General features: G+C 36.6%; 1 protein-coding gene across 2 annotated transcripts in view; it reads left to right on the forward strand.

Annotated features, from left to right (window-relative positions):
• Window positions 1-13,978, forward strand: part of kcnab1b (potassium voltage-gated channel subfamily A regulatory beta subunit 1b) — a 61,043-nt gene that overhangs the window by 42,371 nt on the left and 4,694 nt on the right. For both annotated transcript variants that reach the window (XM_065262222.1, XM_065262223.1), the window contains exon 9: window positions 10,675-10,760. In XM_065262222.1, coding sequence (XP_065118294.1) covers window positions 10,675-10,760 — 86 coding nt within the window. The remainder of the gene's footprint in view (window positions 1-10,674; window positions 10,761-13,978) is intronic.

The raw sequence follows: 13,978 nt of genomic DNA on the forward strand, positions 1-13,978 counted from the left end.
TTAAGCAATTATGTTAGTGCAACAACTGTAGTGCAACAGAACTACAGTACTGTATCAATACAAATATCATGGATATTAATACAAAATAATTACATAACCCTAACCCTACTATGGTATATTTTTATAATCTAAGAATTTTACTATACAGTGTACTGCAGTAAATTATATAGCATAATAGTCTTTTTCATGTGGGTAAATTTAGAAAGAGTGATGGACATTTTCTAATGTTTTTAGCCATTAAACAATTTAAAGCAGAAAATACCTTTACCTTGTGATTGCTTTTCTTTCTCTGCTTTTCTCTTTTTCTCTTCAGCTCCTAAAGGTATCGTTTTAATGCCATAGTTTGCCAAAGCCTACCACCGCAACCTCACTAAAATAAGTCTTGTTTTTATATTTATTGAAAGATGTAACGTAAACATTGCGTTGTTATACGATACTACATTACCCATAATCCAAAACGTAACATTTCCAAGCATGCCTTTCCACTGTACACTACAAACGACAGTCAGAAAACACGTTAGTCATTCATTCCCCATGGAGAGTCGCAAAGGAGATGCGTGGGGTGCCGAACATCTGCAGATGCGTAATTTTCAGATCCGATTTGAGCTTTGGATGCGTTAAAAAAATGAATTTGTGTGACTACACCGCATGCCACACGCTGACCAGAAGTCATGAATTTCTTTGTATTACAATCAAACATTGTACGAGGTGAAAATCATTCATCTTTTTTTTACTTTATCAGTAACACTTGAATCCTTTAAAAACGATTGATTACCGATAATACGATTTTTTTACATTTATGTGTTATTATTTTTAATCTTGTCTCCATAAGTTATCTCCAAAAATATTGGTGGTCTTTGTCAAATATATGCATAGCTGTTTATTGTTTCATTCATTTGCATTAATTTATTTATTGCACTATGGTAAATTTTCGTAGATTAAATGCTCTTGCGCGGGAATGAGCTTCTTTCTCATATTGGCACGGATTTATGATTAAAATGAAATTTCATTACGACTGCCACTAGGGGGTGAACTCCTACAGTGGTGTGGGGATGTTGTGTACGGTGGAAAGGCTGCTTTAGAGAGTCAGGTTTGTAACCTGAAAGTTTCTGGTTCGAGTCTCACGTCGTCATGTTGCCTTCAGCAAGGCATTTGTTCCCTATTGCTCCCCATAATAAAAATAAAAAAAAAAACCCCATATACGTAATTTGTACAAGTGGTTTATTACAAAGTACAGATACGTTTTAGGGATAAACGCCCTCTAGCGGCCAGCAGCTTATTACGACCTGTGGTTACGTTTTTTATCAAGATCTCATTCTTACATTGAAGAGCACCTATTTTATTGCTAAAACACATTATTTTGTGTATTTGGTATTATACTATATTTTTACATGGTTTATGGTTAAAAAAACACATTATTTTCCACATACCGTACATTTTTGTAGCTCAAGATTTTACTCTCTTCCTGAAACGAACTGATTTTGTACAAAACTCATCGATTTGAAATGCGCTGATTTGCCAGCTAATCTGTACATTGTGATTGGCTTGAATACTTCTGAAGTCAGATGTAAGTCAAAAGCGCCCTCGAAAAAAGAAGTCCCCGGCCGCCACTGCGTAATGATGCAATTGTGCACAAGAGACAATATTACGATATTACATTTTACAATAAAAGATGACAGATCGCTTTTTTTTCGGAAGGAGAATGTACACACCAGATCTGATATTTACAGCAGATAGTGATCGCTTTGCATCTTTTCCTCATATAAATCAATTGTTTCACCCCTTGGTATTTTATTATGTGACTGTGTTTGCATGCTGTGTTTTATATTATATAATAAATAAATGGCTTCATTTTTTACTCAGATTCTGTAATTGTTACTCATAACTCTATTTGCTACTAATGTCTTTGTTGTGGTGCATTTGGGGCAGTGTGGGGTAATGTTGCTGAGCTTGTTAAAATGACTCCCAAGTGTTCAAAGCTCGCATAGTGATGGATGTCCTTTCGCCCACTGTCACACGTCACAGCTGCACTAATATGACTCCAGATACTTTCATCATATTAGATTAGTACTTCACAGTTCTGATGTTCAGATGGTTTGGGAGATCTATCAAAAATGAGGTGGACCTCAGGGTTCAGAGTCAGAAGCTATGCAGTAGTTTGCTAAAATGACAAAATTTTCTTTCACACAGAGTTTTTGTCGTTCTGTTCTCGAGCAGATGTATTGTTATGTTGAGCTGACGTTCTCTTCGTTCTCTCTCCTACTATTCTCACCCACACACCCGTGTTTCTCTTCATTCGTACCGAGTTTGTAATAAGAGAGTGGGTGTGAGCTTTCATTTCCATAATGCGCTGAGGTAGATTTGGCTGCTAGTTTCTTTTCTCCTCTGTTCCAGCTTTTCACCTCTCTTTTTTCGAATCCACTTTTTGGACTTTTAAATTGTTAAACTGTAGCCTGACCTTGACTGCAGTAAAATGTCTGGTGGTTTCTGAAGCTTAAAGCTGCCAAGAACTGCACACTTTGACAATAAGAGCCGTTTGACTGACATGCACTGCAAAAAATATTTTCAAAAAAAACATTTTCTTAGTATTTTTGTCTTGTTTTCAGTAAAAATATCAAAACATTTTTAAATTAAAATGCTTTTTCTTGATGAGCAAAACGACCCAAGAAAATAAGTCTAGTTTTTAGACCAAAAATTTCAAAATAAGTGATTTTATGCATGAAACACGTAAAAAAATCTGCCAATGGGGTAAGCTAATTTTTCTTGAATTGTTCTTGAATTTAGAGTTTAAGAAAAATGTTCAAGATTTTTTGCTTACCCCATTGGCAGATTTTTTTGCTTGTTTTATGCCCAAAATCACTTAAATTTCTGGTCTAAAAACTAGGCTTAATTTCTTGGGTCGTTTTGCTCAATAAGAAAAAGCATCTTAACAAGACAAAAATACTAAGATATTTTTTTCTTGAAAATTTTTTTTTGCAGTGTGTATACTGGAAAAAAAATACTTCCTTACTTAGTATTTTTGTCTTGCTTTCAGTAAAAATATCTAAAGAAAATTTAAATCAAGATATATTTTCCTGATGAACAAAATGACCTAAAAAATAAATCATAAATTTAGACCAAAAACATAAAATTTAAGTGAATTTGTGCAAAATAATCTGCCAATGGGGTAAGATTTTTTTTCTAGAATTTTTCTTGAATTAAGATTTCTTTTCTAGACACATGTCTGTTATTATTGAAACAACACACTTAGGGCTCTATCTTACATCCAGCGCAATGCAGCGCAATGCGCGACGCAAGTGTCTTTTGCTAGCTTCCACCCTGCGCAATGATAATTTTCACGTTTAGCGCCACGTTGTTTAAATAGCAAATGCATGGCCCATGGCTTTTGCGCCCATGGGCGTTCTGGTCTGAAAACGAGGTGTGTTCAGGCGCATTGTTGGCGTGTTGCTATTTTGAGGCAACTAAAATAGACTACGCCATTGACCAACAAAAACCTGCTCTAAAGTCTAAAGTCAGTGGAGCAATATGTTTTTTGTTATTTAAAGAGCGCATTAGTAATATGCGCCTATTAACGGGACGACAACGCGGGTTTGCTAATCACATACATGAATGCGCAGCAGCACAAAAACTTTTTTAAATATGAAAGATTAAAGGATTGAATGTAAAAGATTATTATTGAGTCTCTTGGACATAAATGAGGACCGATTATGAGACGTTAGAAGGCACAAAGAGCTGCTTCACCTGCAGCCTGGTAAGTAAATAAATGCTTTGCTTTAAACAAATGCCTCTGTTTTTAAATGTTTTTTTTTTCAAATTTATTGTATATGATGACTCTGTACCTGTGGATATGGTGAGATGAGAAACATTTTTAAGTAATGCTTAAAAATCTGACGCTGTCCAAGTGCTGAAATGCGCGGAGAGCCGTTTGTAAATTCTTTATCTCCTGTTTGTAACAAATAAAGTATTTTTAGAGTACAAACCTTTTCTTACATACTTATTTTATTTTTTGATGATATTGGATAGACATACATTTAAAGCAATTAAAAGCCTGCTTTTTTACTTCCATGACTAAAAGAAAACGGGTTTTAAAGGTTTCAATAAAAAATAACAATTTCAATACAAGTGAAAAACAACACAATTATTTAACATTAATCTTAAACTGGGGATCTTCTTCCTCCGCTTAGTTTTTCAGTTTACAAAGTCTGTCATCTAAATAGGGATTACACATAGCTCCAGCGCAACTGGCTTTTAAAGGGGATGAGAGCTGAGACGCTCATTGGTTTATTGCATGTTACGCCCAAAATACTCCCATTACTCATTAAAAAGAAAGGACCAACCCTTTTCGACCATGTGCTCGGCGCACAAACCATTTTTCTCATCGTTAAATTAGCAAAAGTGGATTCGGACACGCCCATTTAGACATTGCGCTGTGCGCTTTGGACAATGCGCTTAGATCGTTAAAATAGGGCCCTTAGTGTTGTTTTAACACATCTTGTGTTGTCCCTTTTATGTATTTGAACATAAAATCAACACAAAATGACCAACCTGATCTCACAATCTTCCGTGGTATAGTCACGGAATATTTTCCATTGTCACGGATCTCCTCATTTTTCTGTGTCCGTACCACGGACTTTCTTTTCCATGTCAGTTTCCCGTATTGGTTACTCAATTGTTTTTCCTTTTTTTAAACCATTCTCGCTTGGGTTTGGGGTTAGATTTGGGGTTTGGGTTAGGATGTCACTTTATCTACTGGTTTATACTATTTTTTTCCCGATTTTTTAACAATTGTTGCCTGACTTCAGGGTCCCAAGCGAAAATGGTAGGAAAATAGGAAAAACAATTGGGTAACCAATACGTGAAACTGACACAGAAAAGAAAGTCCATGGTACAGACACGGAAAAATGCGGAGATCAATGACAATGACACGGATAAATGAGCAAAATATTTTGCGACTATAACACAGAAATTTGTGATATCAGGCTGTAATGACATATAATGTGTTAAATAGCAAAATGTAAACCAATTTGTATACAATGAACACATTTCTTTGAATGCATTCATAGTAAGGGGGCATGCACACTGCACACCAAAGCTTTTACACCCGCAGCCGACGTTTGTTTTTAATTGTTTTCAATGGAAGCTTTGCGTTTTTCAAAAAAGCCAGCAACTAACGTTTTTTTTTTCAGCGCTGAAAGCCGACGCTCTGCAGTTTTTCGGGCTGAGCGCAGATAGTTGAAATATATTCAACTTTGGGTGAAAAGTCTAGCTCGTCAATGTCAGTACTCACATGGCCATCCAATCACAGTGGAGGATGGGCGGGACAAATATCACAACAACCAACTGGCGCATCATACAACAACTGATAAACAAAGCAGAAGTATCACAGCAACCAAAGTGCTCAGCTGAAAAAACAACTGGCATTCGGCGTCCTCAAGGCGTTTTCAGCCGCGTTTTAAAGCTTTGGTGTGCACGCCCCCTAAAAGAACTTATTCACATACGATAGTTGGCCAATAGACTATTTAAATTCATAAATTTAACCACACTGGGCAGCCCTGGACCACTGCTTTGCAGACATTATTTAATAATGACATGTGTGGGGATGAAATCCCAAAGTCATTGGACACATATACAGAGCCAAGATCATGGTGAAGTAATAACCACAGTGAAACGCCTTGAGCCAAACACACACCAAGACCTCGTCACTCATGGGGGAAGAATAGCCGCAGTGTGCATTTAGAAATGCAGTTGAAGCACTAAAGTAACTTTATAGGGTCCTAACAGAGGCGTTTTAGAGTCGATCTGCTCTCGCCCAAAAGAGTAACAACTACAAATGAACCCCCGAACAGCAGTAAACAGCTCCACTGATACTCTGGTAATGAGACATAACTACATCGCCATCAGCGTATCAGAGCAGATGGTTTTCCGGTTGGCAGCCAGAGTCAAACCTGCAGCACACAATGACATCATAAACATTTTATAGCACAAAAACTATACTGCAAAAATAGTAATAGTGAACTATCCCTAGAAATACCGATTGCATATGAGGAGCCCAGATACAAAAGCCACTAAACGCCATCTCAGTCAAAAATTTAATAATGATATTATCCGAATCCGAGTCGAGACAGAGTCCATTGGTTTTCAAATACAGTCGAGTTTGAGTCAAGACCGAGTCTTTGAGGAAGCAAATAATGCCCGTCAACATTGCATTTTATTATTATTGTTATGTGTTGTGTGGTTTTTTATATGAACATAAAAAATGCAATGGTCTCGAGGACTCGGTCTGAAATTACAAGTCCTTCTCCCACTGTGGTCCGAGACTGAGTTTTTGAAGGAACAAGCCCGAGACGTCTGAGAAAGTACTCGAGTACTACATCACTACGTTCATCAAATACTTTCACTTCAAATCTGCTTAATACCGGCCCTCAGGCCATTCAGAAATACAGCTTTGTTGGCAGAATCTATTAAACATCATGTTACATTTTCAGCAAAGTCCTTTAAGTGCACACGTTACAGTAAGGGTGTATTAGTACATGTTAATGGTATGCAAAAGGTACAAACCCCAAACGTAAATCTCTTTTTTTCTTGGACTATAAAGGCCGTTTCACATGGTACGCGGCAACCGCGAGTGTTTAGTTCTTTTTCAATAGGAGACGTGCGGAAAGCGGCAAAACGGGGGCGGTTACAGAGGTGAAGCGGAGTTGGTCCACACGCCTTGCTCGTGCACCCGAAATCCTATTCCTTCTCCGGACATGGTACTTCATGACAAGCGCCGTTGAAGATAAACAAATTTGCACTAAATGCTGCACAAAACGCTTCCAATACAAGAGAAAAGCTGAAGCCGCGCAGCGATTTTGCCGCTTACCGCGTATCGTGTGAAACGGCCATAATAAACAAACGGATTGTAGGCAATAGTTTACTTCCTGGGATTGGTGATGTAGACAAGACCGACATTATCATAATTCCTCCCGCTTGGACTCACAGCCTGTAAGTTAACTTCTGTTAGCATTGCATTGCGACCGAATCTTGATGATCAAACATGACCGAATCAAACATGGTTAGGAGCGTCATATTTCCACTTGATGTCAGAGGTATTCAGGCCAATCACAACGTACAGATTAGCTGGCCAATCAGGGACACAGCGCTTTTCAAATTAATGAGTTTTGTACAAAATCAGTGCATTTTTAAGAAGAGAGTGAAATCTGGAGCTATAAAAATGTATAGTATGTGGAAAATAATGTGTTTCTTGAACCATAAACTACGCAAACACATTGTATTATACCAAGTACACAAAATAACGTTGTTTTTAGCAATGAAATAGGTGCCCTTTAAACCAAAGGGATTTATTTACTGGAACAATAATGAATGTGTGCCTGATGGCACAGTCGTTTATTTGCATGCATTGTTTTAGGACTCAGTTAATGACAGGAATTATGCAAGTGCTAATGACGCAAACACAATCACATAATTTGTGATGATTGCAACGCATGCTGAGAGATTCTTGAGCTAATGCGATGCAGTGGACTAGTCTGGCACATAATGCTGGAACTCAACATCATCGCTCTATCAATGATCCAGGTTTCTTTTCTAAACTCAGAAAGCACTTGGATACACCGTGTACTTAGATATATGACTAGTTAAAGTGCTCTTCTCAAATATTTAATCATCATCATCTGATGAATTGCCACATTAACTGAAAGCTTTTCGTCAGTCTGCCTATAATAAGGTTTAATAAGCATAGCTGCATAGAAAGGTGTTCTGTTTACCTGAAAGTGAACGACAATACTTTTCTATGGGGATGGTATACGTAAAATTATCATACCGCCTTAAAAGATCAGCCTGTCCTTTTATGCAGTTATATGCATTCTCTCTTCACCACACTCTCAGAAAAAAGGCCCAAATATGCACAATTTATCTACAGATATGTACCTTTGATGTACCAGCATGTACCTCTTCGGCAGTGTTTCCCAATCCTGGTCCTCGAGCACCCCCTCCAAGAAAGTTTTAGATGTCTCCTTATTTAACACACATGATTTAACTCATCAGCTTGTTAGGGAGACGTGTTTACCATTTTGGAAGGAGGCTGATAAGTTGAATAAGGTGAATAACGTTTCATCCTACCTTCAGTAGTTCTTTTGTAATCAGCTTTTGAATATGGGTAGGTTTCTGCAAAAACACCACATTTTGAGCAAAAAGCAGAGATAATTCCATTTTTGTGACGGACTTTTCATAGAGATCCTATTCAGAGCGATCTTTAAAACAGACACGGACATGCAGCCGCTTTCCATAGGGCAATACTTCCGGGTTTAAAAAGTTGCGTATTGAAAGACGGAAAATCTCGTCATTGACAGGGAAGCGTTTTCTCTTGATTGACGAGATATCTCGTCGATGGCGCCGAAAGAGTTAATGCTATAAAAACGGTGGTGTCACGTCATGATTGACAGCTGTGATATGCACATTTTTGCGAGAGCGAGGACGGGGCCTTGCTTTCACGGCTTTACTATTGCTCACTACTGCGCAGGACTGGTCCCAAATCGCTACTGCGCAGATTCAAGACCCAAGATGTCAGCGCCGTATCGGGAGACTGGCGGCTTCACTTTTCACCAATGGAAGATAGCGAATGGGCATAGTCCATCTTTTTTTACAGTCTATGTTACCTTAGATGTACCAATATTTACCTATTAGCTACAAGAGTGAACTTTTTAAAAAGGTACTGCCCCAGTGATAACTTTTGTACCTTCATGTACCTTTTTTCTGGGAGTACACCTTTGAACATTTGGAATTGCTGACATCTGATTGGCTTATTTGTTTGGAGGATGAGGACTTGGAGATACAAGAAATACTGGAAATATTTATACAAACTGATCTCAAGGAAAGTCGTGTTATAGTCATGAAAAATTTGATTAATTTATTTGTGTCCATGGCACGAAATTCAACTTTTATTCATGCCTTGAGCACGAATGTCTTTGTCGTGTCACTTGCACCAATTTCTATAAATAGTTTTTCGTGTCCGTTGCACGACTTTCTTTCCGTGTCATTTTATGTATTTTTTTCTTATTGTTTTTCTGTTTTCTTACCATTGTCACTTGGGGTTGGGGTTAGAATGACTTTCTGTTACATTTTTAGACATGCTAACCCAAACCCCAACTCTAACCCCAACACCAGGCGAGAATAGTTTTAAAAGCATGTAGAAACCAATACATCAGTGGGGGCTCTTGACTGCTCATCCGAGGGGCGCTAATTTAAAACATGTGTTCGGAGTGTCATGTGTGTTGCTTGCGTTTTCAAAATATGTGTTTGTTGCGTCATCTGAACCATGTGCATCAGGTGTTTTGTCAAAATAAGTGCCTGCTGCACACGCATCAAAACCGTTTATGATAAAAGAGACGCTCACGTTCACAAAATACACACAAGACACTAACTTAACAGTAAACTCTGATTACGCATGAGATTATCGAGTATCTGGCAAACGCGAGCGTCTCTATTATCATAAACCCTTTAGAAGCGTCTGCAGCAGACACTTATTTTGACAAGACACGTGATGCACACAGGATCTCTTGATGCGCCGAACACATATTTTGTAAAAAGTAAACACACACAATGGGCTACATACATGTTGTGACGAACTTCGCATCGAGCGCCCTCGAAAAAAAGAAGTCACCGGCCGCCACTGCAATACATAAAAGTACATCCTAACCCAAACCCCAAATTTAAACCCAAGCACAATGATTTAAAACATAAAAAAATTTGAAACACTATTTGAGTGACACGACAAAGACATTTGTGCTCAAGGCATAAAAAAATGCTGAATTTCGTGCCATGGACACGAATAAATTAAGCAAATCTTTTATGACTGTAACACTACTTTTTGTGAGATCATGTTTTATTTAGATGGTTGGCTAAAACTTTTGAACATTACTGAATATTAAATGTGCCCTGGGACTTTTTAAACAGATAGTGGAGTAAATAAATTCACAATTACTTTATCTGATATTTATACACAAAGAGAATTAACAAAGACTTCAGAAGGGTGAAAGGTTGTGCTGTTTATATGCATGTATAATTTAGCAAACTATTAAAATATTAAACCTGGTAATGTGTTACGCGAGTGAGTGTGGCCCTACGTAACGCTCTTAGTGAAATATAGAGACATGTCAGGTGGTTGAAATGCCTCTCATGTATAATCCTATTTAACAAGATGACTGTGAAATAGCTTCAGCTCTTGAAAATATTAGCATTTATGTCCATCACAAGGAGAGGATGAAGACAGTGCCATCTAATGGTTACCAGATACTTGTTTATTTGCCTTACGCACTCCCATTAGCCCTATCAGCAAGGGTTAAGTATCCCTCCAGCAACTATTTGGAAATTAGTTGCTATTTGCACAAATTACATTGGATATCATTAACACTTTAAAATGTTATGGCATTAAAGGGAATAATCAGGGCGAAATTATCTCTGAGAAACAGTAAGACCACATAAGACATTTACTTAAAATGTACTAAATGCCTGTAAATATTGCTGTATTAAATATTACAATATTATAAATGCAAGTATGAAATATTACCCATGAGCAAATACACTGTCATTTGTTCACAGTATTTCACTAACATTGAGGATCTGATAAAGCAAAACCCCTTAAAAATTGTCTGATATGTTTGTGACTGTGTGTTTCAGAGATAGTGAGAGCAATGACTCATGTTATAAACCACGGTATGTCCATGTACTGGGGAACATCACGCTGGTCAGCGATGGAGATCATGGTAAGTGACCAGAACATGCATGATATTCCCATGTTTTCGGTACACTCGTAAATGAAGGTGCTACAAAAGGTTCTGGTGTAGAAGTCATGATGTAGAAGAACCATTTTCTGGATCCATTCAGTCAAAAGTTATTTTTAATTATTGGGCATTAACTAATGTTAAAGGTACCTTAGAACAGTGCACTGCAAAAAATGACTTTCTTACTTGGTATTTTTGTCTTGTTTGTAGTAGAAATATCTAAAAATTCTTAAATCAAGATGTATTTTCTTAATGAGCAAAATGACCTAAGAAAATAATACTAGTTTTTAGACAAAAAATATACAATTTAAATGAATTCGTGCTTAAAACATGCAAAATTTTCTGCCAATGGGGTGAGAAAATTTTACTTGAATTAAGTGTTTAAGAAAAAAGAAATCTTATTTCACAATTTTTTTTCTCACCCCATTGGCAGTTAATTTTGCTTGTTTTAAGGACAATTTCACTTAAATTGTATATTATTTGTCTTAAAACTAGACTTATTTACTTAGGTCATTTTTGTCTTGTTTTCTACTGAAAACAAGACAAAAATACTAAGTAAGAAAGTCATTTTTTGCAGTGTGGTTCTCAATATGGGGGCCGGGACCCCCAGGGGGGGCGCAAAATGGTGCATAAAAAAAATACATAAATTTTTCATAAATTCTGTATAATTAAACCTAAAAAAAAAAATAAGGCTTATAACCAACAGCACTACTTTGTATACTTTAATGTGTTCTGTTTAACCAACTCGCGTTAACCAATCAGGAGCTTGCTCTAGTAGTGACGTGATTACAGAAAGCCAGAGCAATAGAGGAAACAAAGCGAGCAGAGTCGAAGAAGACTCTTCGACTCTGTGAATTTCCCCGTGAATGTCTCGATGACAATTGAATTCCACGCACGGCTTACACACGCGAATGAAGCGAGTAAACTCAAAATGTTCAAGGGGCAAACTAGATGCGGTAGACGCAAATTTGACGCCTCAAACGTAGGGTTGTAACGGCGTGAGATTTCCACGGTATGATAATCGTCTCAGAAACTATCACGGTTTTGCGGTTTGCCGGTATTAAACACTTATTATTATTATTATTATATTTACTATTATTATTAGCTACAATTACCCTTAAATTAATAAAAAACAGATAGGGGTTTTGGGTTTAACATATGGTTTATTATATCAAAGTTTTGAAATAAATAAACTTTGATTCTTAATTTTTTTACTAATTTTAATTTTATTCTTTTAAATAAAATGATATAATACCCACAAAAAATTTTCTCAGAGCTGCTCTGGATATATTCATTTGTTTACATTGTCATATAGTGAGTGAAATGTATAGTTTTTATTATATGGCCTATATAATCAACTTAAATTGATCTGTAATATAAATTACTTATATGGGCTTTAGTGCCTCTTTTTGCAGCCACTCTTCGTCCACATTTCTTGCAAACTGGATATCCATCTTAAAGGATAACCCCGCATTTGTTTTCTGTATACCCAAAGTATTCCCATACTGTAGACTCTGACATTTTCTCTGCTGTACATAAACGAGTGGAGTCTAGCAGTCATGGCGAATGAAGTTGCATGTGCGTAGTAGCGCAGGTCAGAGTCTGCTTTATTTTTTGGCCAAAACCGTGTAAAAGGTTTATTGGGAAACACTGTGCTAGTTAATGCTACTATATATGCTACCGTTTAGGATACAGTTCTACTACTGATGTTTTAGGTTTTGTAGGTCCATACTGAAAAAACACAAACTTACCACTCAGAAACGTCCATTAACAATATCCAAACAATTGATTATTACTCAAATTTCTATCTTTGTCTGATATGGGCTCAAACATAAGGTCTGTTTACACACACACAGAGCTACTAAACAAGCTGAAATAGCCAATCAGAACAGAGCTCAACATTAATATTCATGACCCTTACAAATAAGGCAATAATAGTCCATCAAAAGTTAAATCCTACAGTTGTAAATGGACATCAATCGTCTCTGGATCATTTTTCCACCTTCTATCTAAGAACAATTTAACTATTTCAATTCATTTTTGGGGCCTTTAACAGTTACTTTTTAATTTTAAAAATGTTTCGTTAATGCTGAAAATACATAAATTCATTTAAAAATTAATCAATGCTGTACACTGCAAAAAATTATTTTCAAGAAAAAATTTTCTTAGTATTTTTGTCTTGTTTTCAGGAAAAATATCTAAAAATTCTTAAATTAAGATGCTTTTTCTTGATGAGCAAAACAAGCCAAGAAAATAAGTCTAGTTTTTAGACCAAAAATATCAATTTTGTGCATAAAACAAGCTAAAAAAAAAACTGCCAATGGGGTAAGTAAATTTTTCTTGAAATTTTCTTGAATTTAGTGTTTAAGAAAAAAATTTAAGATTTTTTTGCTTACCTCATTGGCAGATTTTTTTTGCTTGCACAAAATCACTTAAATTTGATATTTTTGGTCTAAAAACTAGACTTATTTTCTTGGGTCATTTTGCTTATCAGGAAAAGCATCTGAATTTAAGAATTTTTAGATATTTTTACTGAAAACAAGACAAAATACTAAGAAATTTTTTTTCTTGAAAATCATTTTTCAGATTGTTTATGATGAAATAGAACGGTTTTGACTGAAATTTGGACATATGATGCTGGCCTGAGAATTTTCGCGTGTTTGTTTGTATCAGCCCCCACCTCTACAATGGGTGTATAGGTGCACAGGAACAATCTTTCCTAAAATGCATTAAACTTTCGTTTATAAACGCCTCACACCCGTACATTCTTCCGTTAAGAGGTTGAATAATAAACACTCCAGCCCAGTTGGTGGCGATAATCCACCTTTGACAATTGCAAGAATACAAACAACGTTCCCGGCGCGGAGTAATACCGTACCTCACAGCACATCTAATACAAGTCAATGGAGTTGGACAAAAGTATGATAAAACCTGATGGAAAGCATCTTTTGCTGCGATTTTTGTGTGAGCATATCAGTGAACACCCCTGACCACTTGGTGAGTTTCACGTTTTTGTAAACAAAAGTAAAAGTTCAATGCATTTTAGGAAGGATTGTTCCAGTGCACCTATATAGCCATTATAGAGGTGGGAGGTGATACAAGAAACACCCCAAAATTCTCGGGTCAGCCGCATATGTCAAAATTTCAGTCAAAACCGTTCTATTTCATCATAAACAATCTGAAAACAGGGCTTTAAGTGT

Source organism: Paramisgurnus dabryanus, chromosome 6, assembly GCF_030506205.2.
Source record: "Paramisgurnus dabryanus chromosome 6, PD_genome_1.1, whole genome shotgun sequence".
NCBI classification, from domain to species: Eukaryota; Metazoa; Chordata; class Actinopteri; order Cypriniformes; family Cobitidae; genus Paramisgurnus; species Paramisgurnus dabryanus.